Genomic DNA, 14,576 nt, shown 5'->3' with positions numbered 1-14,576 from the left:
ATAGATCGATGCTAATAACTTCAATTATGAAATTGGTTAACAAAAATTTTAAATACACAAGAACAATAAATTTCCTTAACACTATAAGTAAGAGTTTCTGAAAAAGAAAGTTTTCTGTCCACTACTTACAACCATTTAACGTAATTTCTAGTCACGTAGATTAGAGCTGGGTATTGTAAATTATTCAATTAACGAGAAGGGACTAGATAAACACAATATTGGTTACCACTCAGTGATTAATCAATTATATGTATGGCTAAGAATATTAGACGTTTTCTTTAGAACATCTAGTTGATAAAATGTGAAATTATGTTATATTGGTTAATATCAGAGTGATTAACCATCCTCTATTAGTGAACCTCTAGTAATGTGGCTCTATAATATACCAATCTTAGTCATCCTGATAGAAATAGACGACAAAAATAAGCACTGTATACACATGTTCTGTACTGCATTGTGTTAAAAGCAATCTGATATCATCAATCAGGGTACATAGTACTTTCAACGACAAAAGCAATGATCGATCAAAATAAAAACTCAAACTTAATCATCCAGAAGACGAAATTTCAATCTTTTCTACCATCTTAAGTGGATTTAAGTCCTATAAGTACATGTTCTCTAGTATAAAGTAATTCAACATATTCATTCAATTTATAGTATGTTCTTTCCCAGTACATTTTCAAAGGTTCTATTTAATTATGTAATCCACTCAACATAACAGTGAAAACATATAGAACATTTACATCTCTCAACTTACAGGATCTACGTAAATGTGGACATTGTGATATCACAGCTGATTAGATTAATACCTCTACAACACCAATATATATATATATATACCATGACAAAGATCATCTAACATCTCTCATAAAGGTAACTTTTTCATGACATTAATCACAAATTCCTGATGAATATACTAACAAACTTAAAAATATACCTAAGCTCCTTTCTGTCTAATATAGACTCCTACCACTTCAAGTTAGTAAGTGTAAAACATGGTTCATTTAGATATCATCTAAATGAGTTATGCTAACATTAGGAAGCTGTTAGCGGGACATAGACTAGGTTAAAGCAAGCTCAATGCACGATTGCTTTGGTGCACGCTGATTGGCTAATTCTTATCCAATCAGCACTAGTCGATAGTTGGAGGATACTCTAGAATCTTCTTATGTAAAAACTATAAATACACTGACGTTTTATCCTATTGTGCTTCTGACTTCCATCTAACCTTGTTATTTGGAATATAATCTCTTCCTTTTCAACCGTGTTTTGATTTGGGGACTTGTCGAGTGAATCGGTGTCCGAGAATACTAAGCAATAGGAATAGCTGGGTCATAACCGTAAGAAAGAGAGATTTATAACAGAAGCATAATAATTCTATCTAAACTTCACAAAATACTATATATAGAGGAAAATAGGATTTAAGCTCAAAAGTGAATATATAATAAGTATAATCACATACTCGTAATAAAGCTTGAGCTGTTGGTCTTTTCTTTTCACTCTTTGTTAATGATGCTTTCAGGAAATTATGAAATTTCTGAGACCTAAATAAAAACATTCACATAAACAACTCATTAGAACAACTATAAGAATAGAAAAGGATATGATTACATAATATCAAGAGAGAAAAAAAACAATAAATAATCCTAATTATTTTACACAAATTAGGTTGTCGGAGATACTATCAGCAAGAACCTACTGTGGGGGAGAACAAACCAGACTCCAGTGGAGGAACAAATCAGGAAGAAGCCCTGGAAGTGGATAGGACATATATTATAGAAAGTACCCAACTGAGTTACAAGGCAGGTCCTCACCTAGAATCCTCAAGGCCAAAGGAGAAGAGAAAAACCAAGGAACACATTACGCCGAGAAATGGAGACAGATATGGGAAGAATGAATAGCAATTAGATAGAACTAGAAAGGAAGGTCCAGGACAGAGTGGATTGGAGAATGCTGGTCGGCGGACCATGGTCCATTGGGAGTAGCAGGTGTAACTCCAACTCCAGAAGTCTAATTGTTTCTTAAGAAAAATTAATTGATTTTAATTAATTAGGACGAAACGGCCGTCCAATGCCTCCAAGTTTTCCATGGCGGTCTAGCTTCATTTGACTCGTGATCTCAACTGTTAAATTACAAATATATGTTCAAAGTGTATGTCTCATAACCAAGTACATGAATTTGTATTCGGTTCATAAATTGTTTTTAAGTATAGCTAAGTTGATAGTGATCTCTGAAATCTTTATTTAGAGTGTTAACATGATATGCAGTATTACAATAAATCTCCCTAAATCTAGGGAGGGGATAGAATTTGTTTAATTTATACTTGGTATTAGATAAAGAATAATCCCAGTTGAGATCCTACCAAAAAAATCAGGAGGCACTACCCGCTGTTTGGACAATGAACACACAGAACCTTCGGGTTATGGACTAGGGGCTCGACCAAGCCACATTGGTATTCAATAATACACATTTTTAATTTAAGCTATCTGCGATATTATAGCGCAGCTATCATCCAAAGACCTTGGTGATGACTTTTTAACTTCTGATTTATCTTGGACCCTCATTGGTCATGACTCCTAACAAAAAGATTTCGAGGTGACAACCGTACTGTATCGCACGTCAATCGGAGTTGGAAATGGGTAACCCAATGGCCAAGCGCTCATCGTGAGGTCTAATAGTCTTGACCTCGACTCGTGACAGATTCATAAGTGCACGCTGCCGAGTCATCCTAGACAACGCCAACATAGCTATTCAGTTATCCTAATTTGCAATGGTAACCTAACTGATGTTAACTACCATAATCCCGTAATTGAATTTAAGCGAGTAGACTACATTATACGACGAATATTGAAGCCCTTCATTATAATTCTTCGAAACCTAACATATAACATTATATGCAAAGATGGATATTGGCTAGCAGTGGAATCTAGGACAAAGCGCGTTTCGTCCTATTTAAGACTTGTCAATTGGATGTACCTGTTTCTCAGAGTTGATGTTCACCTTGAGACTCGAATTCAGTAACGTTTTAATATTTTAATATTGTATCAATCAATACAGAAAAATTCACTGTATTGATCAGATCCTCCCCTCTACCACTACCACCACCACCACCACCAAACAACAATTAATGATACACATACATACAAACATAATAACACTAGAAACAATCACTATTCATAATAGTAATTGTTATATCCGGTCAAATGAAAATTTATTTTAACGAACACATTTTCAAAAGAGAAACTTAAATACATGTAATCACATAATAAATTTATGCATTATACATTTTCGAGAGAGAGAGAAAGGGGGGAAGGAGGGAGAGAAACTACACGCATAACAATTTACACCTGTTTCGATTAAAACACTTGACAACACTACTAATAACCAACACACACACACACACTCTCTCTGTGTCTCTTTTGTGACTAGTCAATATAGATAGATATGGATATGATTTGTCATAGAATAAATGATTATGAAATAGGAATTACTCATTTCAGGGTCTGAGAAATTTACATATTCTATACATGTATACATGTACTTAAGAACTAAAAGAATCAGACAAAGTAGAGAGAATAAGAAATGTAAATCTATAAATATATGGTATTGTAAAACGAATGTAAATGTTTATAATAAGTAAATAGAACTGAAATATTGTTTGTTTTAATACATTGAAATCTATGATTCATATAACTACTATTAATAATATGTGAATGGGTTACTTTTTTTCTGTCTCTAACAAATGTAGTGTTGAAATTTCAGTTTATGCATAAAGTTAAATAAGGTGAATATTTTATTTAGCCAGTGATTTCAAGTTTTCCATGCTGGTCCAGCTTCAGTTGACTCATGATTTCAACTATTGGAACTACTAAAATCTCCATAAAACGTTGGTACAAATGGGGCACCGAATATATATACGCCGAACACAATGATTCGTGTAAGAGCTGGGATACTGCTCGGGTGCCCAAACTGAAGTAGGTGGTCTTCTCAAGGGGTCACTCCCCGAGCATTTGACTTGAAAGTCTAATCCACAAAGAAGTGGAGCAACGTCAGGAGATACAGTCCCATGACACGGTAACCGACAGTAGGTCCATACGCCATTTGTTCCCTCAGGATACTGGGGCTCATGTACACGATTGGTTTGGAATGAGGGCTTTCCAGCTCCCCTAGTCAGATCCTCTATATCACGTTTCGTCCTCTCAATTTCGTAAATACCATCCCCACCGCGAGAAGGCAGTGAGTATGACTTACCTTATAGTGGCTGTATATGTGTGGCTATGAGTATTTGGAGAGGGAGAGCTGACTCTCCCCACCGTCGACCGTACCAAGGCATTCGAGGGGTGAGTGAGTACTGTTTACAGCCCAAATTGAAACAGAAAGTTGAATGGATTAAGATTGTGCTGAATCACTACCGCATCTCAAACTTACTGACCTTAACTTATCACTCATGTTGTGAAATGTTAAATTCATTAGTTTAATTTCATGTTACGTAATGGATTTGTACTCACAATAAAAGCTACAAAACATAAGACCGTCTTTTAGAAGTTAGGAAGATATGGGAATGTTGTTTAATGCCCTAGTACGGTCAAAGGAGAAAATAGCTCTCTCTCTTGAAATTCAACTATTTATAACCTCTGACAAGTAAGTAGTCCTACTCAGTTACTGAACATGGAGAATGATCTTTTAAGAAAGTGAAAGGAAATGTGAACAGTCTATGTTTTAGCCATGTTGGTGGCTACAGAAAGTCAACCCAGGAAGATTGGAAAATTCTGACTACCAACCAGTGGTGCACATACTGTGATGATGAATGGTGTATGAACAGTTTACCATGGGAATGGTTCTCATGACACGTTTTCTAACAAGCATTTTTAAATATGGTTTGATGATGATGGGTGCTCTCAAATAAAAAACTGGGTTAGAAATGGTTTTGACGACTTGAAAGTATAGTCGTAGAACCTAAGAGGCATATGCTTGAGGTTAGTCAAGTACGACAATTTTGTAAGTAGTTTTTGGTGTCTCAGATTTATACATTTTTGACATTGCCGTCAGTGATAGAAATCCGTAAGGCATGGAAAATCGTGCTATTTTTTTGGACCAACTGTATCTAAGCCCCCTCTTTCTATTGAGGTAAGGTATCACTGCCGAAGATGTTGGCTATCTAAAAGAGATAACTTACTGTCGTCACTCGCGGAACAATTAACAATTACCTTTGCTGCTTTTAATCTTAATGCTCCACAAAACAACCTATCATACAGAATGGTAGAGCCTAAAGAAACGAGTTCCAGATAATGATATGTCAAACCGACTACTATACCAAAGTATCAGTTACAGTTAAGTTAAAACAAAAGATTGATACACTTGCACCTACTGAAATGCTTTACACTAAAAGTCAATAGTTTTATGAACTAATATTCATTACATTGCAAACAACAGAACATTTGAGGGTTACATAATAACTGAACATACATCTTACATATATTGTGATTACCTAAAAAAATCAATCGGGAATCACAAATACATCAACTAAATAATTGATTACAGAATAAATAAATCCAATCAATCTACTTCTTTGTCAACTAATTAGATCACAACTATCTGAAATTAAATGATTGATTGGAAAAGAAGCAAATAGAAAGGAGAAGAAGAAAAGGCCAAATTATCAAACCAACCATTTTATTAACGATCACATGAGAATCTCAGACTAACCATATGATCTGTCACTTTTATATATATATACAACTCTTAAACTTTCGAGTATTTGTTGTTTTTTATTTTCTGCGATAAACTACTCATATTACTATTACTACTGTGGTGTATGTTACTTATGATGACTGATATAAGTAGTATATTAATACTAATCCGAAGTGGAAACCTTTGTAGCAAAATACTAAATAGATCAAGCTGTAGAGAATAGAAACGGGAATAGAAAAGAATTGTGAATAAGAAGAGCCATATAGAATGTGAAGGACAAATGATGAAAATTTGTAAATGAAGTATTCATATGTATGGTTCTCAAATTTTATAGAAGAACTAAAACACAGACGGTTGACTCCACTTGTGTTCTCGTTTACAACACTACTACTACTACTACTACTACTACTACTACTACTACTACTACTACTACTACTACTACTACTACTACTACTCATATTAATAATAATAGTAGTATTAACACAATCACATAACAAAGAACACTTTTTATGCTGTGTCAATCAGACAGGAATTCTTCCTTAGACGAAACGAATTGAAATCTGGTCAGAAAATGTTAGAGATAAATTAGTTATTGAATGAAACAACTACCAATCTTGAACTAGTAGGAATGTACTTCAAATAAGTTATTCTTCTAAAAAAAACCGATAAAAACATGTCATGAAGAATAACGATCAGTAACTGCTGAAAAAATGTAGTTAGAATATGTAAGCGTTACGTATGCCTATCACGACGGTCTGGATTAGCTAGTGTGGAAGTAGATTGGAAGAAAACGACTGGTGGTCACATCAACATATGACATTACTCTATGAATTCACTGACTATTGTTCGAGTCTTATGTTGGTAGATGTAGACTATTTGTTTAAGGTTAGAGTGATAGACAGGATCATATACATAACAATCAAAATATACACTTTGAAATAAATCAAATTCTCCTTCATTGCATTTTTATGTCTAACGCATATCTGAACAATCGTACCCTCAATAACAAAATATGATTTCCTGTTTTCTAGCTGACAATACTCATATTAACATATGATATAAAGCTTATAAATTAAAAATCTTTGAGTTGAACTACATAAGATAATAACTACATAAAGGATATAAATATCGTACATTAAAAGTGATCATAATGAAGCACGTACAACCTGCCCTCAAATGCCCTGGTACGGCCGAGAGTGGAGAAAGTCAGCTATCCCTATTGAAATGCTCTCACATGGCCACGCGTATACAGCCCTACCAGGGAAGTCGTACTCACTGCAATTTCACGGCAGAGATGTTCTTTACAAAGTTGAGAGCAAAATAAACGAATGTCCGATGTTTTAACCGGGCTGGTAGATACGAAGGATCTACCTGGAGGAGTTGGAAAATCCACATTCAAAGGCTCCGGATGTGGCTACCTATGAAAACCACCTGCTTCGGTTTGGGCACCTGGACAGCATTACAGCCCTCACACAGGTAGAATGATTTATGTGGCGCATATCTATTTGGTGCCTCCTAGTACCAATATTTATGTGTTTAAATAAATAAATAAGGTATAACCTACTATTTCACCTTTTACCTTAATCTTAATTATTTAATAAATAAATCGATTTACAATGTACCATTCACTGTTTATCAAAGTTGATTGTCAATAACATTTTTTCACCTGCGATTGTGTAATACATCAGGTTCGTACGAAATAACTTGAATGTACTTACAGTAGAAAACTTTACAGCTAACGGTATTATTTGCATAAAGAAAACCCATGGTTAATGGGCTTATTTATTTATTTGAACACATAAATATTGGTACAAGAGGGCACCAAATATATATGCGCCACACAAAACAATGAGAATTCGAAGAGAAAAAAAAAGGGGGTAAGGACCGCCAACAAAGAACAATAACGAACAGATTAGTTTAAGGTAGTGTAATAATAATAATAATAATAATAACAATAATAACAATAATAATAATAATAATAATAATAATAATAATAATAATAATAATAATGAGGGAAACAGAAAGTTACAATCAGAAGAAATCTTTCAGTTAAGGGAGTTACAACCACTTTTTATGAAGAAAGTAAAACAAGGTTACAACAGGATCGCCACTGGCTTCGATTCTGAGCCATATCTAATAACGTCTCTAACCACTGTGTTGCGCTATCTCTCGGACCCCAGCCAGGAAGTCGTGAAGGATCAACAAAAGCCAGCCCCTTGCAGCTTTCTTTCATACCACAACACCATGTCATACACTGACCACCTCTCCGCTTTTTCCAACCAGTCCCAGAGTCGGCAAATAATGCACGATGTGGAATTCTCTGGGACGACATTCGTAGAACATGTCCAAGCCAACGAAGTCGGAGTTTCAAGATGGTGACACAAATTGCATTATCATCTCCGTGCCTGAACACACGATACCGAACCTCTGCATTACTAACATGGTATTGCCACTGGATGTCAGTAATCCTTCGGCGATCCTTCAGTGATGACCAAACACAGAGAGTCGTCCAACATCCTCAACTCGGAGAGACCAGGTTTCACAAGCACAGAACAAAACTGCTCTCACCGACGCGTTGTAGATCCGACCTTTTACAGCCAGACTAACATCACCAAGGAGCAAAAGATGGTCCAGATTGGTATAAGCCACTCTGGCTTTCACTATACGTGCATTGATCTCATCACTCACACCCCCACCAGCACTTATGCAGCGACCTAGATACAAGAGCTTCTCGACTACTTCTATCTGCTCACCATCCAGGGTGAGTACAGGATTGGAATCCTGCCAGTCTTGTAGAAGTATTTTGCACTTAGAAGGTGCAAAACGCATACCATACCTACGGATACTGATTGCCAACTGATTAAGTGCGGATTGCACGACTTGGGTGTTATCGCACAGTAAGACAATATCATCCGCATACTCAAGGTCGAGAAGTCTTTCTCCAGGCAATAGATCCACACCACCATTACATACATTCATCAGAGCTGTTTCCAGAATGTCATCGATGGCAAAGTTGAAGAGGAATGGTGAGATTGGGCGACCCTGTCTAACCCCACTGCTCGAATGGAACAATGGAGAGAGGTGGTTGTATGTCCTCACTCTGCCTGAGGTGTTTTTATATAGGGCTTTTAGGATGTTAATAAACTTCTCAGGCACACCCTTCTTCAATAGACAATCCCAGAGAACAGTCCGGTCCAACGAATCGAAGGCAGCCCTGATGTCAAGAAACACTACGATTGTTGGCCTTTGATAAGTATGACGGTGTTCTAACATTTGGCGGAGGGTGAAGATATGATCAATACATCCTCGACCAGAACGAAACCCAGCCTGCTCCTCGCGAGCCAATCTTTCTCGGGTTTTGAACAACCTACGAAGTATGACGGAATCCAATAGCTTGGACGCAATCGGAAGTAGACTTATCCCCCGATAGTTGTTACAGGAATGACGTGAACCCTTTTTAAAGATAGGGACAACTATCGACTCATTCCATGACGTTGGTACACTCTCTAGTTCCCAAACCTTTGTAAACAACGTCGTCAATTCCTTAGTCAAAAAGTCACCACCATCTTAAAAAAGAGCCAAAGGTAAGTCATCTGGGCCAGGTGATTTGTAACGCTTCAAGAGTTGGAGTTCCTTGCGGACTTCCTCCTCGTTTGGTGGATCATTCGTCACCTGCCATGGAGGGCAGGACAGTCTGACCGATGTTGCCGGAGCAGCAGGCCAGTTGAACTGCCCTTCGAAAAATTCTGCTCATCGTCCAAGACGTCGATGGATGTTAGTGATTGGCATCCCATCATCCTCGCAGATTGTTTCACTCACACCAGACTTCTTGCTGACAGTGGTTCGGATGAGTTGGAAGAGCTTCCGGTAATTACCAGATGCAGCTGCTGCTTCCAGCTCATTAGCACGCTTCGACCACCAGGCTTCTCGGTCCTTACGCAAGCTTTGCCCAATTTCCTTACGTAACATCCTTCGTTTATGGTCAAACTCACGGTCACCCGGAGTAGACTGACGGCCTTCAATGAGTTGTAAGGAACCTGCAGAAACCCAATGCTTATAAGCGGGACGTTTCGCGAACCCACAACTGACTGTACCCGCCATTTTCATGGCGTCATGCAATTGCAATCAATGCTCATCTATACTTTTCGGTGGAATGGTAGCTAGCTTAGAAGCTAGCTCGGTTTGATACTTGATTGCAACAGAAGTTGCAACCAGCTTGCTAATATCAATCCGTTGATGGCGGTCACTTCATTGTCCACTGAAAAGTAAGGCAAGATTGGCGCAGACCAAGGCATGATCAGAGTCCAGATAGGTACTCCAAAAGGAGCTGCAGTCTTGTACACAACCACGCCAGCGGTAGCTGATCGCGATGTGATCAATCTGAGTCCAGGCTTGGGATGCAGAGGGAGGACGCCGGGTGGCACATCGGCGATGACTGTGCCGAAAGTTAGTGCTAGCCAGAAACAGGTTGTGGTCTGTGCACAGTTGCAGTAGATGGTCTCCGTTATCTGACCTGAGACCAACGAGTCCCCATCGGCCACCTAAACGACTCTCTTCTGTGCCTAGACGCCCGACCTGAGCATTCAAGTCTCCGGCTAATACTACAATATCTGTCGGACGCACTTTCTGGAGAAGAACAGACAACTGGTGGTAAAACTCATCCTCGATTGCATCCGGGTTGCAATCTGTCGGGGCATAGGCGGAGATGACGAACAGACATCGTTTCTCACACCGACTTCTTCTCAACTTGATGGAACTTCCTAATCTAACAGCACATAACCGACTGTTAATGGGGATCCAATTGATTAGTGCTGCCTCAGCTCTAGCGCTTAGTGCTACACCAAAGCCAGCAAGACCAGACGAAGATGCCACAGGGTCCCCGGATAAAGTCTGATTGTAATCAAAAAGACTTCGAACATCCTATTAAATATTAGTTCACATTTCAATATCATTATAATTTATGATCAAATGATAATGACTAATAATTATTAAAAGATATCTATACTATCATTTTACTTGAATGAATACTAAGAGAGAATCTATACATATAACTGTTCTAAATGTAGTTGCACTATCACTACTACTTACAAAATTCATCATGTTATTACCAGTATTAAAATAAAAAGAGTCATATTCCATATATTTTATAATAAACTTCTTTCACTAACGATCAATTTAACTAATAATCACACATAACAATACTAATTAGCTAAAACGTAAAAAGGGTATCATATCATTATTATTACTACTATTATTATTATTATTAATGGTATCAATTAATGAGAAATATGCAACACGAATCATCAAATGATGATCGTTTATTTATTTTTTTACATCTACATATAAATTACTACTTTTGATACTACTTAAACCCAATACTCCATTCTAACATATGATAACAATTGCCAATATATATATATATATATATACTCAAATAAAATCAATATATACAAGACATATGATTACAAACAAATGAAAAGGAGTAACATTGAATGTTCTCCTCTTATACAAAGCTTAAATCATACGATAAATTTAATTTTCATCAAGAAAAAAAAACAATCAAGCAAACAAACAAACATAGAAAATTCTTTCGATTTTGTAAAACTTAAAACATCTTAGAATCTAATTGTTCTTTCAAATGATAAGTAAGAATTTAAATGCGTTATTACCATTATTATCAAATAAACAAGTATAACATAACATTCTGTGGTCCTGAATGCTGTTAGAGGTATAAGGGAGGTTACCGATTCCCGGTAGCCCACATCATGGAAGGCTTCTTCTGAAAGTATCATAAAACGAAATTGGATTAGAGGTGGTGGTCTTAGTGACCTGAGAGCGTGACCGTAGTGCCCAAGGGACAAATAATTGAAGTCGGTCATACACGAGCGTTTTATGAGTAATTTTCGTGTTAACCCCGTACTCGTTGAAACCTTACCATCGGAGACGGATATACGTGGGATAATGTGATGTGTGCATTTTTGGGGTTGGACCTTTTCTAACCTCACCCCTCCTTGTGAGAAGGCAGAATCGCTATTATGCTGGTTCTCTGAGGGAAATACCTTACTGCCGTCATATCTCTGTACAGTCAGAAGTACGAGTTCACCTTCGGAACTTGGGTTTACTGCTTTTAATCTTAAAGTTCTTCATCCGACCTGTGTGGTATGGTAAAACCTTGAGGAACGATTATTCCAGCCAGTAGAGCTCGATTGGTTCGTTACGATAGGCAAGCCCGATCACCAAATCAAGGTAACAACAACAGTCGGGACATAACATTCAGTGAATAGGTGAATTATAAAAAGTGTACGGAAAGAACTACAATTCAGATGGGTTTACTGCGCAGCATTTCGTTCCGTCCTACTTTATGGCAGTGAAACATGGCCGGTAAAAGTAGGGGATATTCGTAGGTTACTAGTATTCGATCATAGGTGTCTTGGAAGTATTGCTCGCAAATCCTGGGACAGCCGAGTAAGTAATGCAGTTGTTAGGAAGAAGTTGGGAGAAAACTAGGGACGGCCAGACCAAAACATGGCACAAATCCATGAAGTGATTGACAAGTGAAATGAGCCATGTTGGTGGGTATAGTCTACCTAGTTGGGATCCGCAAGACGATAACAACCGACGGTTAGAGACCCTGAATGACACATGTCCCAAAATCGTTTGCAATTGCACAGGTGCATCCACTCTTTGTGTTCTCCCATATTCTAATCATCTGAATTCATGTCCCTTATTTTTTCTCTTTCCAAATTTATTTCACTGGATTTTACCCATTGAATAACAACTTCAAACCCTAATGTTTTCGACTACTGCTTATACTTTTACTACCTCTATTACTATGAGATTTGAATCGACGATTGTATCTCTGTGCTAATGTGGTATGGCAAGTTCAACTGATGTACGTACGTACGAAGTTCTACGTTGTTACTGACCGACTGACTAATCTAAAACTTAAATCACCAATAAAACTATTAATGATATCTAAAAAGATTAGTATAGGCTAACAAATAACGTTTATCGATAGATTTATCTTTAAAAGTAGAAGTATAAACATAGTGAATTAAGAGAATAAATAAGGTAATATATCATGTATGATTACATTACAAAACACTGGAAAACTTTTGGAACGAGAAATCCTAAAGAAAATTGAATTGAACTATGTTCAATGGACTGTTTGTAACTAACCATCCTTGAGAAAATCTTAGTTATCAGAAATTCTATGTTACAGTGAACTGGTATCAATCACATAAATATAGTAAAAATATTATAAACATTGCCTATCTTATGCTGGTATAGATGATACATCAAACAATGGCGGTACTTAAATTACACAGTTAAATAAATCCAAAAACAAATGAATAACTGCTATATTTGAAGAGATTACGAGTTCACCTAATCTACGAACGAAAAGAAGACTAAGTGACACAATGACCAAATAAGCTAACTATTCCAATGCATCCCAGCTCTGTTAACTAGAAAAAGAAGTCCAAGTAAGAAGAGGGGAATGTATTCACAAGCAGCCAGAAGCATGAACAACAACCACATGCACAATTCAAGCGTATATATACAGCATAAGTGTCCTTGGGAAACGTTACAAAATAACATATTAAAAGGAACAATGGACCAGTGACATTTAAGGTCTTCCCAAGTGGAAAATACGACATGAAGATGAAAATGGGCTCTTTTGGTGGCACGAAAATAAGAAATTCAAATCCTCAACAAGAACTGAGAATCAAATTGATATATGGTGAAAATTAGAGACAGTTGTAACTTTAAAATTGATATTAAAGAACTCAATTATTCAATCAGAATGTCATAAACAAACAAACCACGCGATCCCTTAAGTCCGAAAAGTGAATAGAATAGAATAGAACAAATATATCAGATTCTGATTAGTACCTTATAAAATGAAAACAAGAAAAACACAGTTTTCACTTACCATAAAGCTTTATTTCGAAGTACTGGTGGTTTGTAACTACGCATGCCAAGTATTCGTAAAGCTCTATAAATAAAAGAAATTTCCATACAGAAAAAAGTATTAAACTATATGATGATAGAAATTAAAGAGAAACTCTATGATAACTTCTCAGGTAAGTGGAAATCATTACGAAATTTACAACAAAGTGACATGATCAATTTGTAATATAACTTAGTTGCTATGTATAACGCATAAAAAATTAAGACTTTACATTTAAATCTATCCAAATTACTTGCCAAATCTTAGCTTGTTCACTTAAAACCATTGTGTGAAACTTGGCCGTGATACGACTTATCAGTAAATATTAAAGTAGGTGGAGCAATGTACGAACCTATAAGCTATTCAGCTAAAGGCTGGATCCTTTAAACTATCAAGCTTTATTTATTTGAACACATAAATATTGGTACAAAGAGATACTGAATACAGATGCGCCACACAAGTCACTTGACTTATATATGTGCTCTAATACTGCCCGGGGGCCCAAACTAAAGCAGGTGGTTTTTTTATAGGGTTACACCCGGAGCCTTCGACCTAAAGGTCCGATCCACAAGGAAGTGGAGAAACGTCGGGAGATGTAATCCCATGGTAGCCGATGACTAACAATAGGTTCATAAGCCTTTCGTTCCATCAGGATCCTTTAGCCTATATGCAGCATTGGTTTGGAATCAGGGTTTTCTAATTCCCTTAAGTGGATCATTCGCTTATCGTCCTCGCAATTTCGTAAGCAACATTCTCGCCGCGAGATGGAAGTGAGTAGGACTTCCCTGGTAGTGGTTGTATACGCGTGGCCATATGAGAGCATTTGGAAAGGGAGAACTAACTCTCCCTACCCTCGGTCATTTGTAAACAATGCAATGGAAAATTTCAACTTGGTTATCTATACAGAACTTAAAGCTATGCTCAGATAGGTTGA

General features: G+C 37.0%; 1 protein-coding gene across 1 annotated transcript in view; it reads right to left on the bottom strand.

The window, feature by feature from the left end:
* The window catches only part of MAP4K3_3 (Mitogen-activated protein kinase kinase kinase kinase 3), a gene marked incomplete at both ends in the record, with an annotated part of 106,127 nt that overhangs the window by 77,455 nt on the left and 14,096 nt on the right, over window positions 1-14,576 (bottom strand). The window contains 2 exons of the mRNA XM_051219257.1: window positions 1,463-1,544; window positions 13,625-13,687. Of these exons, the coding sequence (XP_051068532.1) occupies window positions 1,463-1,544; window positions 13,625-13,687 (145 nt within the window). The remainder of the gene's footprint in view (window positions 1-1,462; window positions 1,545-13,624; window positions 13,688-14,576) is intronic.

Source organism: Schistosoma haematobium, chromosome 2 (genome assembly GCF_000699445.3).
Source record: "Schistosoma haematobium chromosome 2, whole genome shotgun sequence".
Lineage (NCBI taxonomy): Eukaryota > Metazoa > Platyhelminthes > Trematoda > Strigeidida > Schistosomatidae > Schistosoma > Schistosoma haematobium.
The sequence above is the reverse complement of the archived record's forward strand: the minus strand, read 5'-3'. Positions and strand labels throughout refer to the sequence as shown.